Source organism: Amblyomma americanum, chromosome 8 (assembly GCF_052857255.1).
Source record: "Amblyomma americanum isolate KBUSLIRL-KWMA chromosome 8, ASM5285725v1, whole genome shotgun sequence".
In the NCBI taxonomy this organism is placed as follows: domain Eukaryota; kingdom Metazoa; phylum Arthropoda; class Arachnida; order Ixodida; family Ixodidae; genus Amblyomma; species Amblyomma americanum.
The window spans coordinates 66,169,784-66,183,133 of NC_135504.1; the positions used below are offsets into that span (position 1 = coordinate 66,169,784).

Genomic DNA, 13,350 nt, shown 5'->3' on the forward strand with positions numbered 1-13,350 from the left:
GTTTGGGTGCGGCCCTTACACGGATTTTTTTTTTTTTTTTCAAATATTTCCTTTGGGAACACGGGGTGCGGTCCTTACACGGGTGCGGCCCTTACATGCGTTTATATGGTAATTCCAGAGCTTATTTGCTTAATTTCCTGATTGTATTCAGAGCCTGCGTCTTTATTTGGACTGCTGAAACATAGGAACATTAGCTTAACAAAACTCCCAATTTAACGAAGTTTTGGCTGCAAGCAGGACTTTGTTATATCGAGGTTCACTTGTAGTCTCTTTGGGACTGCTCATGACTAGTGTGGAGTCCAGACATGGTATGTTTAGTGGTGAGTTTGTACTGATGACCGAACGGTATCCAGTATAATCTCATTCATACGACTATCTTGGGGGTGCAGAAAATATTCATATCACCCAAAATTTGTATCATCAAAAGTGAGCAAACTTTGTGTGCTGAAGCACAGCGAATACGTTCACAAGAATTTAGTTACAGCAGTGCACCAGTGCTCAGTGCTTCCAGCGTGTTCTGTGCAACTGGCAATCACATTGTTAGCAGTGGTGCGGGCCACTCTGTTCGAGTGTGCAGTCGCAATTTCTACGTTCGTATCATCAGTATGGGCACGGGAGAGTGCTCAAAGCACTTGTACGCAATGCATTTCGGCCAGAGATTTTTACAAATTCGTATTGTAGAAATTTATTTCAGCTATACTCGTATCATCAAGGTTCTACTGTAATGCTGTAGATATAGTGTTGGCATGTTAGTGAGGCAGCCTGTACAAAATGCTTTCTCCTGCCCAGGACCCTGTGGGAAAAGTTCATCAGGACTTGTGCTGAACGTGGCAGCCTCTACAACATGCACTGGGACGACATCAAGTACCAGCTAGACGGCTTCGAGCTGAAGAAGGAGTACGGGCTCAATCCCCATGCGCAGAGCTTCTGGCCCAAGCATTCGTTCTTGGACAGGCTGCCTGGGGCCATGACCAATCCGCAGCCACAGCCACGGCTACCTGTTCCACCTGGGTACAACAGCCTTCCGCCGACCATTCCCTTCTGGAACATGCCACCCCCACCGCCATACTACACGCCACTTGTGGACCAACGTTTCTGTGGCCCATGGCCCAGGATGCCGGGGTTCCCACCTACCCAGTTGCACCCAAACCCACATAATGTTTCCTGGGCTCAGGGCGTGCCACTGGGGCCATACCCCTTTGGTCAGAGACCCAATGGTCCAAGGTTTCAGCCGAGCGTGCAGCAGCAGCAACAGCGCTTGCTGATGCAGCCACCGCCGTTTCGGCATCCTCCGCCACAACAGCAGCACTTTCAGATGCATCAGCAGCCATATTTCCAGCAACCTCCGCAGGTGCAACAAATGCACCAGCCACAGACACATGTGTATCAGCAGCAGCAGGTGTACTCTCAGAAGTCCAAGCAGCCGCAGGCTGAGCCAGCATCGTCTGCCAAGCCAAAGACACAGCCGCGCACTCAGCAAGGCAGCAGACAGCAGAGCAATACCAGGGTGGAAGAGCTGAAGCAGAACGGGTTTTTACTTAGCGTCAACCCTGGACGGAGTCCTTCCCTGAATGATTTGAACAGAGCTCCGGGCCGCCCCGTAGGTGCACAAGGTGCAAGCAGCCTCGGTGCGATGGATGCCCAGTTTCACAACATGATGCTCAGCGACGACGACAACAATGGCTGGACACTCATTGGTGGGAAGAAACCGGCGGCGAACGGAAGTGCGCCCGTAGCCAGCTCGATGCCAAGGAAACTGACTGTGGCAGACAAGTTGTCTGCTCCTGTGCAACCTCCGAGCCGACCTGCCAGCCGGCCTTCCAGTCAGCAGGGAAGACAGCCGGCGAAAGATCACCCGCATGCCATTAGCACGATGAGCAAGGCTGCTGCACAAGCTTGGCAGGTGCCGCAGCAAGCGAGGTCCCATACCAGCAAGGCGGAAACAGGCCCCCAAGTACGCCCCGTCAAACAGCAGGTGTTTCGTAACTCTGCCATGCGGCAAGGGGCGCCAGGTCGTGCAGAACCACATTTGAGTGCCAAGGCCCAGCCAAAGCCTGAGCAAAGGCCGACGGTCGCATATGTGGCAGCGGTGTCGGAGCCGGTGGCCTGGGGGAACGAGCCTGTGGTCGGGGCACAAGACGAAGCAGGAGAATGGGGGGCCCCATCGCGCCACACGATAAGCGACGTCAAGTTTGGCACAGATCTCTACACATACCTGAGAGACGACAAGGAGTCTGAGCAGCTGACGAATGCTCTCAAGGCAGGCTTCGCGCACGCAGCACGACAAGAGGCATCGTCTGCTCCCGAGCAGACGATGACGGGTGGCTCCGTGTGGGGTCCCATTGGCACCAAGCCACCCGATAGGCGCAAGCAGTTGTACAGCGATGCTTTGCGCAATGGCCACGTTAATGGCTTTGTGAAGCATAACAAAGGCCAACACGAGGGATGAAGCGCTTGTAAATGTTTACGCCAGTGGCTGTCGACACCGTTTTAAGGCATGGCCAAACTATGGTCCAGGCTTTCAGAATGAGGAATGGAGTACTGCAAGTTCCTGTGCACTTGTATGGGTTATGCTACTTCTGTATTGTCGCCAGGTCTTGGCTATAAGCATTAAGCAGTCTTGTGGTCTCATGTCGTCCCTAATAGTTTGCTCTTTTTTTTTTGTGCTAATCATTTTTTTTTTCACATTACGAGTTTTTTAAACTGTGATTTCTTTGTCATGCGTTTTGTATGACGATAGGCGAATTTTTTATTTGTGTATTGCCAATTTTTTTGTTGGATCAACAAGCCCTTGTTTGTCCGTAGTACACGTTCACTTGTTCGTGCTGCTCTTGTATGTCTAGTTATGTTGCATGTAGACCCCCCTACCCTCTTTAGTTGCCGCTGTTTGGTAGTGTCAACCCTTTATAAGACAGAGGGTTGTGAGCAGCAAAATATTTCTTGAGGCAGAATTGACGATCCACAGTGCAATATCGCTTTGTTTCACACTACATTCACACTGCATTTGTCGTAGTGCAAATTTCAATGTTTGTGTGAGAACTAAGCCACCATGAGTTTTGAATAATAATCGAGCACAGACTGCAAACAGATGACTTCAGTACAAATGACCTGACCCCTCTCTCTCACATGTTGTGCAATGAGCTATTCACCATTTCCCCTCTCACATCCCCCAGTCTGGTGGTTCTTCAGTCCTCATTTGTGTGTGGTGAGGGCCTATTATGTTTCTTTTAGCTGCTGCCGGATGATCATGTTGAGGCTTATCTAGGAACAAGCGGCTATATGGAAGGAACTACCTTGTTCGAAATTTGTGTTCTCTCTCGAAAGTACTTGTGTGTTATCCCTTCTTCGTTGATATTATTCATAGAGCGCCTGCTAGTGTTGGCTCGATACTTGCCTTCAGGTATTGGAAACTTTGGTAAGCAAGAGAAGCCTGTGGTTATTATGAGTGCGTGGACTGGCATTATTCGACAGTCCTATTTCAGTTGAAAGTTTCTTTAAATGTGCGTTTAATATACATGTCTTTGTTTTTCTACATGCGACACGGTCATTCGTAATTGGCTCGGATGAAGGCTGCAGAGTGGAAAGCTTTATTCATCTTTTTCTGCATCTTTGCATATGCATCGGTAACAGCTCCTTGAATTGTGGCACGAAGAAACTGCCCAATTCATAGCTGTCGTGAGTGGTAAATCCTCATTTTGGCTTAGGATTCCTGCGCAGCTTGTTGTCCAGGAGTCACGAGACTGGCTATCATGGCTTTAAGCCAAAGCGGAGGACAAGTTATCTGGAGCGTGTACTATTGTCATCATATTCGCACTCGCTTTCGTGTGGTGTGGAGTGCTCTCATGTACTGCCTCTCTTGTTCTTGTGCTGCACTTGGTGCGGCTTACTGGCATTTCCACTGCGCATTGCAGCTCAGTGCTATGCTCATTATGACATCGAATGACATTGATTCATGTATTCCAGCCCTCTTTTTTTTATTTCAAGCGGTGTCATTGCCAAGTGAGACAAGTGTCATTTGGTACAGCGTACTCCATCAAGGCATGATTTGTTGGATGGAACTTTAAGTTACAGTTGGTTCATTGTCACAAAAATGGTTCTGTAAAAAAGGCGAGGGTGTTGCCTTATATGCGGAGGATCCTTGTGAGGTGAAGGCTTAATCTGATTGATGCGAGTAGTAATTGCTGTTATAAATTTCATTGGAACGGTGGGAGTTAATCACTGTTTGTATGAACCATGACATTGCATCTAATTTGAATGTTGCGTTTATGTTCTCTGTGATGTGTACCATGCCGTGTGTGGTGAGAATGATTTTGAGATTTTACTTCAAGAGATGACTGAACGCATTCCATTTTGAACTCATTGTTAAGTGTCACCGCTGGCAGATCTCTCTTATATTATGTATTGCGTTAGTCTTCTGGCATGGGATTTTGAAGTGAATGTATCCACTGTGCCCCCAGGTATCACTAAGCAGAATTGCTCTTTCTGTGGTGATTTCTGTTTTACCGGCGCAGAAAAGTGAAGTAGGCTCTAAAGTTTAGATCGAGCAAATTTGCTTTCAGTGATAAATTCCTGAATTGGTTGATGGTAAATAAAAGTCACTTTTAGGTGCTGTCTTTTAAAATCTATGCTTTGTTGTACATACTGATGTGCTGAGGTGTATGTGAATGTATTTCTGGAAGATCTCTGTTTCGTTCTTTCTTGTACCACTAGAAAGTGCGACCCATTTTTTCAAGGTGGTCTCTGCTACAGTTCGTCATGATGGGCTTCAGGACTTCGCTGCCACTGATCCAGGAAATTTATTTTGGTGTTGTTGCTTTGAAGTGTGCAGTTCATTTTTTCATTACCTAGAATGTGCTATGGATTAATGCAAACAAGATTTTTTTGTTTTTGGTGCTACAGACATCAAGGAACAAATTCTCATCTTAAAATATATAACCATATCTTCAAATTGCGCAATTGCTTGCTTTAATGTTAGAGTATATGCTTTGATGGTTTAGTATGTATTGTATAATTCTTTTTTGCTAGTTGCTTGGACAAGCAAGTGCTGTCCACCTGCAAAAAACTGCTTTCGCTCAATATTTCGTTCTTTTGCAATGCTGAACTGCCAGCAGTTCATTTTCCTCTCGAATAATCGCAACAGGTCTGTGTATTGCAACACTAAAAAGACAGATTAGCGTGTTTTTGTAGCGGGATATTTTATTCATGCAGTAGTGGACATTTTTTTTTTAAATGACGGGGCTATGTCCAGCAACTGCATACATTTGTGATTGAAAAACGCCGTTGGAGATTTACACCTTGTTCCGAAATTTATTGAAATGCACTACGGTGTGTCAGCTTTGCTTTTGTACAATGGTCCGTCCTTGGGTGTCTCTTGTAAAATATGTAATAGTATATGTGCACTCAGCACTGTAAATGTGATGTGTGGTAACTTGTATGGTATGCATTACCCCGAAACTCCACAATCGAGGCATCAGCATGCGATTAGATGTCTCAAATCCTGCTGTCGTAATACTTTGCATTTGAACTCAAACTATGCCAATCTCTTCACTAAATGTTCTGGAGGTGTTGTTTTGAATTAGCTAAGTGGTGGGTGAGAATTTTGTGTAACAGTACGAGAAGCAAACCTAAAGGAATCCAGCCCGCTGTATTGTAAAGCATGTTTGCATCTGAACGAAATGTGGTGCATGTAGCTGCCACAGCTCTGCAGGAGGATTATGGGATAGTGTGTAGTGTTTTGTCCTGAGATGGAGCGGGCCTACTCATGAATAGTCATTGTGATAACTGTAGGTTCTGACGCATGGTATGCACGCTTGTTCAAGAGACCATTAGTGGGGTTAGTACTGAATGCCTGTAAGTTGCAGTTCTGTGTAATTGGTGTGGCGACTGTACAGAGTGTACTTGTGGAAAAAGTGGTTAGGGCTGGTGATAGGTAAAAGTGCGCGAGTAACCGACACACATTTTCTACTGAAATGTCCGTATTGCTGGTTTTTGTAGTTCTGGCTATCGGCAGCACTGGCACCTGTTGCTCTGTGGGCTTAAAGCAAACAAAACTTGCAGAGTGACAGCATCTGCCTTTGTGTTGCTACCCAAAATAAGTTCTTGCTGAAAAGCTCAAATTTCGCGATTTAAAACTCTATACGTTAGTGCACCCAATGTTCTCAATATAAACTAGTCATGAGCGTTCAATGCTTTTTAAGGGTGTGCTTTGTACAGAAGGTGCTGTGTTTGAGACAATCTTCCATCTGGTTGTAACCTTTATTCAGAGGCTTAGGTGAACATCAGGAACAAGGCTTCAGGGAGCACTTAGGCTGTCACTCCACAAGTGTGCTTGTTGATGGCGCTTTGCAGTGTGACAGTGTTGTTTGGCATCTGTCAGCCATTGGTGACCGACAGAAATAACACTAAACCTTCAAAGTTGAGCACCATTTTATCCCATTCCATTGAACTTTCACAAAGTTGTCGATCCGAAGTCAGCACCTTGCTCTGGCCTGCTGTTCAGACATGAAAGCAAGTGTGTTTCATCTTTACCTTTGTGTGTGTGACACACACGGTCATACCCATCATGAGACCTGCGAGGCCAATCCCTCATGTTTTATTCTGGCAATTAACTCTGTGGCAGGGTGGTGTACTCCTCCACAATATTTCAGGAGCTCAATGAATGAATGAATAAAGATTGATGTTTATTCTCAGCCAGTGCCATTTTTTCTTCCTCTGTGCCATTCTTTTTTCTACTTTAGTAACATTACTGCCAGAACAGTATTTCGACCATCAGGGCTGTGCACCTGGCGTTCAGCATCGAATAGGACTTAAAAAGTCCAAATATTACTACAGTGAAAGTTCCTGCACAGCGTAGTTGCAGCAACTAACTTGGCTACTGTAAGCACTTGATGATAACCTGGAGTTGGTCTGGTTAGTGATAAACATGCAAAAAACCGCGGTTTTTTGCCACATTTACCTGCAAGCAGTCTCGCAGTGTGTGTTGCCTAAGCTATATAGTTCACATAAGTGTCTTTAACTGGCTGTGGTACATGTGCTAAGGTACTTAGTCGAGTCTTGTGTAAATACATAAAATTTTATTTCGTTTGCTATGAAATCAGAGATACAACAGCAGAAAATGTACTGTGGCTTGACTTTGGTTCATAACAAAATTCAGACAACTTTGTCATTTGTGGTTCATTCTTGACTACAGTGATGCAACAGTGAAATGCAAGAGACCATCCCTGAGGGCAATGCGAATTGTACAGATTACTGATGAGGTCTGAACGGCATATTGAACGTTGTACACACTGAATGAAGCCAAGCCTGTTCAACACGTGATGAAAATGGCAAAAAGCGCAGGTGGACACTCGCACATCAATGAGATAAAAAAACTACGACCCACAAAAAAAGGTACAGCGTAATGCACATACCTGAATGCATAGCACAGCCCTCGTGTTCTAGCAAGTTTAGTGCATAGCTCCAAGCAGCCAAACTACACAAATTCACTGATAAACGGGCATTGTCCAGCATGTTTTGTACTGGCTTTCAGCCAGTTGCTAAACACGGTTGAACGCATATTAAAGCAATCCGACTAAACAACCGGGCTAAGTCTGTGCCTAAATACACGTGGTTACGGGAACCTTTTATTGAGAGTTATCATGTGGACATACATTATTTCATGCATCCCAAGTTTCTGAAAAACAAATGAAATAAACGGAAAGAATACTGGCATTCGTCCAGTGCAACAAAAATTGTGGCGGCATTTATGGTGAATATGAATCTCATTTGCTCTCATCTTCACAAGGTACACCTGGACACTAAAGTTTCTGAACCACAGGTGTTGCAGGAAAACTACCGCCCACCCCCAAACTGATGTGCGTAACCTAAATTGGTGTGCGTAAACGGCAGTGAGGCCTGGCTTACAAGGAAATTGTTTTTTGCGATGCCTGTCGTCCAAACCTATTTCTCTCCAAGCGTACATATTGTGGTCCTTCTGTACTAGCTATCTCTGCTGGTTCCAGCACCATAGTGGGCATGACTAGACACAGCTTGGTAGCGTCGGTGCAAATGGCTCGCCCAAACAGTTGCACGATATGGCAGAAGGAAACCCACGAAGGCCTAGCCTGACTCAAATGTCAAATTAAACATAGCGGCATACGGCGTTGCCATGGAAGATGCATTGCTATATGCATGTAGTGACTACAGTCTGTTTATTCACCTAAAATAAGCATGGTGCTTGCATCCCTAGTAGAGGCCATGGCATGTGCCAGAATGCCACTAGAAGCTCTACAGTGTTGTGGCTTGTTTGCTGCCACTACTACCGGAATGCCTAAAAAAGGCAAGCATATCAACTAGATCGCACTGCTGCTAGCTCAGCTTAAGAATGGACTAAACTGCTCTATACTTCCATTTTAACTTAAAAAGGCGGCTGTTACACAACCAATGCTTTGCAAATTTTGGGGAAGGTGAATTGGGAATTTTACCCGACCATGCTGCTGGCATATGAATGCATGCCAATGGGAACATAAAACAATATCGCACCGTGACTGTGACGAGAATCAACAATGACTGACGGGAATGACCAACCACTTTAAAGGGTGATTCTCCTTAAATTCACTCAGGACTTAGAGTTCCAAATTGGGCCACAATGCACTTACCAACACAAGTTCCATGCTATTGTTTCAGTTGCAGTATGGTGATAACTTTGCTGATTCATTCAGTAGGCTGCACTTTACTACTGCATTTTACGTTAATCTACTTCAATTCAGAACATCCCGCTTCCTTCAGCTGTTTCGCCTATCAGTAGTAGTGCAGTTGAGTTGCAATGAGTTACAGCTTTTTCGCACCTAAGTACATATGCATTGGAGATCACAGACACTTTCTACTCTCAAATATGCATGACGACGGTTTAGACCAGTGGTCTGGCAGTCATGAACTAGATATTGGTTAATGCAAACGAGAATGTTCATCAGTGTGCAGTTCCAACAAATGCTACCGGACAGCCTAGACTGGTAATGATGCAAATGTGGCCGGGTGTACCTAGTTTAGTTCTTCCATGGAAATAGGTCCACGTGGACCCTAGTAATTTTAGGAAAGCAATACCTTGAAATGGATGGAAAAACGGTTACGCATACAAATGGTGAGCTTGAGTAATTCGGTATATGTCCTGAGGTGAAGCAATACCTCGGCATGCACAGCTGGGATAACTAAGACAGGACTGCTGCCTTTTGGTCTGTGTGGCATACAGTTAACTAGTACAGAAGGACTACATGTCCTACACGGTTACATCAGTAGTTTGTGCTGCCACATCTGGTATCTGTTAAAGGAAACTTTATGTGGGTGAAAATTCACTACACTTGGAGTAAGGAAACGTTTTGGTCTATCAGTGCCTGGTTACCAGTGCCAGTGATCTGTATTTACACTTCCACAGTATCAAAGAGAATTGATAGTTTGGAGGAACAAAGCAGAAGTGACCTACTTCGGTCACAGCTGCCTGTGCGACTACTTGTTCTGCGGTTGTTCTGTGGTTAAAAGGTAAAAAAACACTCATTCACGCCAAATGTTTGTGTATGAAAACATTAAATTAAAGATCAGGCAACAAAAAATGGACACACGCACGCGCACACACACGTACGCACACACACTCACACAAAAACTTGCAGTAGTTCAAAATAGATCTTTCAGGTTGAGTTTCACACATCGCCAAGTGCGAAAATGAGCACACATTTCGGAAGCTGTGGCGTTAGCTTCCTTGTCACAACACATCACTTTAAAACAACTAGCAAAATGTCAACAATACCTTGCCATCACAGCATGCTTAAAACTGCACCAGATACACTGTCAATGAGAAGGCTTTGTGAAGATCGGACAAGGTCACAGCACCACGGGAATAATCCTCATAGGTTAACTCTGGAAGGTGCTCGCCACTGAAGTGAAACCCACAGCTGAATTGTTTCTGCAGGCGAAATTTCCGCAGTTCAGCTACAGAGTTCACAACCGATGATGGAGCAACGAGATACTTCCAGGTGCTCTGATTTTCTCCGAGGTAATGCATCAGATGTTGCCCATCGAGACTTCTGCCCATCATGTCGACAATTTCAACCACGGCACTGTCCTGTTTCACTGCCAACAAGTGTCGGGGTGGCATGTATGTGTGGGCAAACATGACCGTTGCGTTTTCATTATCTTGTGAGTGCAAGGCGATACGATGCTGGAGACGCAGCAAACAGGGAACCAAGCCACCTTGGTGGAAGAAGCCGAAGAACAGCAAACAGGCGATGTTTGCGACAGTCCAAACAGCAGCGAGTCTCGTCGAGAAGTAACGCTGAGCCAGAAGAACCACGGGGACCAACAAGGGCACCAGAAAACGTGGTTCCTGGTGCTTGAAGAACGACAGGGTGCATATTGCCAGCAACACTGTGCAACCAACAAGAGTGTCCATTGTTTTTGAGACAGGGAGAGTTTCGGGGCCTCCCAGCCGTGAAATTGACGACATGTTACTGTACAGGATCTTGGCAGAGGCCCAGAGAGCGATGACTCCGAGGACATTGTACAGAAGTGGGACGTTGAGAACGAGATGCAGGTAGTAGGGATGGCTTCCGTGAGACTCAAGGTTTTTCACATTGAGATTGTAGCGAATGAAGTTGAGGGGTGTGACAACAAGTTGCAGTGAAGCAGGGTCCTCCAGAATCCTTCTGGAAAAAGCTTCGGGATGAAAGTAGCACGTGTCGGCAATGACAAGGGGTGCAGCAAACACGAGACACAGTGAGGCAAGCTTAGACACACGCTTCACAAGTTGTAGCGCTATCAAGGCATTACTGCGGCGTTTCTTGGTTTTAACAACGCAGGCAACTCTGCTGAACAGCCAGAAGATAACGGCTGGCAGGGCGAAGCACACGAAACTGGGCCGGTTGAATGTTCCAAGGCACAGAAGCGCGGCGATTATGGCGTAACTTCGCGACACCTTCACTTGGCTGTCCTTGAGTTTGAGTTGGTCACCTTGGACGACGTTTTTGACACACACCAACAGCAGCGCCAGCAGCCAGGATTCAACGGAGTTGCTGAATGTCCTTGTGTAAAACACTAGTGCCACGTAGGAGCTGGCGAACAACCCGAGACTCTTGATGCGCCTTGAAGGTGCTGAAAGATGGTATACTGCGTAATCACAGGCAAACGACGCGAGGCAAGCGAACAGCCTTGGAACCACTAGGAGCATGTAAGGCGAGGGAACAGTCCCAGGGGCTCCAATGAGGTACCATATGCACTTCAGAACACACAGAGGTAAACCAGCAGTCATGTAGATGACTGCTGCACTGCGGATGGGGTGCAGACTGGTAAACTCCCATGTTCGATGAACCTTGATCCCAAACAAGTCGCCTGCGAACAAAAACGACCTCTTTGAAAACTCTGACAAATACAAAAGTGTTGAGCAGCAGCCCGGATGAAGCAAGAAAAACAATGTCTTCTACGCTTACTGTCACTTTTGACGCCAACAAAACGACAATGCGGTAAAGTGTAGGGGAAGCTACCCGACTCTCTCACAGAAGAAAGCATTCGATCGAAAAAGCGATAGCTCGCAGTCTGTGTCATTATAGTGTCAGTACTTAGTCATCACTGTAGCAAGTGATCAAAGTACTGAAGCTTTAAATGCTAGGCAAATAACACAAAACTTGACACAAAAGCGTTTATTTACCTGCGACGACTTCGGTGCTCTGGAAGAACTCGTCGGGGTGTATGTAGCTAGTTTGCGGTGCAAAGACCAGCGTAATTCGTAGCAAGGCAAGAACGATCCACACAGCACCGACCTGGTGGTAAACGTGAGCTACAAGCGACGTCCCCATTTTTCCGAACAGTGATCGACTTATCGGGCATTGGGCGTCATCTTTTTGAGCGCAAAGCGTCCACCCGCGCTGCGTCGCAGAAGGGCTGAAACGCAAAACACCCGCGAGAGGCGCGTATATCAGAGCACTTCGTCCACATAATATCAAAATAATGTAGCTTGAAACGTAAAAAATAATTTAATAATTAAAACATAAACAGTCAAATAGAATCAAATTAAAAGAAAAATCTCGAACTAAAACAATCACTCTAATTTGTTAGGCACGGTGGCACTAGTGGCGCTCGCCATTATCGTGATTCAAAGTTGCTAATAAGATCTATCTGTCTATTGGATAACGGCGCCATATTTGAATTTTTTTCAAATCCAGTCAAGGCATGCGGCTGCCCCCGCCGGCTTTTTCTTACCTAATTGTAGTTGGCTGCAGACGTCAAGTAGTTATCCTCAAATGGAAAATTGCACATACCCACTTCGGTCAGCCAACTCACGTCTTTGAGAAGAGAGTCTAAAGCGGGTTTCGAGTGCCATTCGGGTGGCCTATGGATGGTATTTAGAAATTCAACCAGGCCGTTACTACTCTGTCTGCTGCGCAAAGCGGCGCATAAACTATGGCAGAAAGCCAACCCTAGCACCACGAAGACGCGGCGCTGATTCAGACCGGCAGGTGTGACAGATGGAGAATGGTTGTGAATGCTGAGAAATGTTTGTCACGCAGAGATCGCGAGGAAGAGACAATTCCTCCACCCAACATGACAACTATAACGCAGGTGCTTTAATCTGAACGAAGTGTCTGAAGACACGTCCGATGGACCAAGTTCATTCTCATTAATAGTGCGGTGGACGTCATTGTAGGTCCATGGCTAAATTCACGTCCAACGTATGCGCTTCATGCTGCCCGTTATAGTGAACTAGAACTATAGGTATTCTAGTTCACTATACTGCCAGTACATGCCGTGAAGCATTTTATGACGTCGTGTTCCTCCGGTTGATATCATTCAAAAGTGCGACACATTTATGGCAAAGTCTGCGTCAACTTCAGCATCGCTAGTGTATAGATGCGGATTGTTCATGGTCGTAGCGCTGCCGCGTTCAGCCTGGTAAATCTCTGGTAACCGTTTAAAGGGGCCCTGAAACACATTTTCAGTGCATTGTTTTGCCTGTTGGTTGCATAGAATGAGTAATATTGATACTATTAGCATCGGTCGTACCGCGTATAATGTGGTTTTTAATATTTTAATTAGCTCACAAAAACAAATTCATGGCGCTGACGGTGTCACCCATGGAGGAAGGAAAACTTTTTTTCTTCCTCCATGGTGTCACCATACAGTGGCGGTTTTTAGCAGCGGATATGACATCACTAAGAGCGAGCTTGATGATGGAACAATGAGTAAATATGCTGCAAATTGCGTAAATAACTACAAATACGTTTTGTCAAGTTTTTGTGTTTTATATTACATTAACAAAACCAACTTGTATGCCCTAGATAAAAGCACTGTAAATCAAGTAAAACAAAAACACGCCACCAGAAGCACTGG

General features: G+C 45.6%; 2 protein-coding genes across 2 annotated transcripts in view; one reads left to right on the forward strand and one right to left on the reverse strand.

The window, feature by feature from the left end:
• The window catches only part of LOC144101827 (putative helicase with zinc finger domain), a 66,935-nt gene extending 60,246 nt beyond the window's left edge, over positions 1-6,689 (forward strand). Inside the window, exon 20 of the mRNA XM_077635046.1 lies at positions 790-6,689. Within this exon, the coding sequence (XP_077491172.1) occupies positions 790-2,449 (1,660 nt within the window). The 3' untranslated portion in view covers positions 2,450-6,689. The remainder of the gene's footprint in view (positions 1-789) is intronic.
• Positions 6,688-11,907, reverse strand: PIG-Z (phosphatidylinositol glycan anchor biosynthesis class Z). The gene is made up of 2 exons (XM_077635048.1): positions 11,672-11,907; positions 6,688-11,355 (listed from the first exon to the last, which is right to left on the reverse strand). Exons 1-2 carry the CDS (start codon positions 11,817-11,819, stop codon positions 9,797-9,799), a joined length of 1,707 nt encoding a protein of 568 aa, XP_077491174.1. The 5' UTR covers positions 11,820-11,907; the 3' UTR covers positions 6,688-9,796.
• Between the last annotated feature and the right edge of the window lie 1,443 nt (positions 11,908-13,350).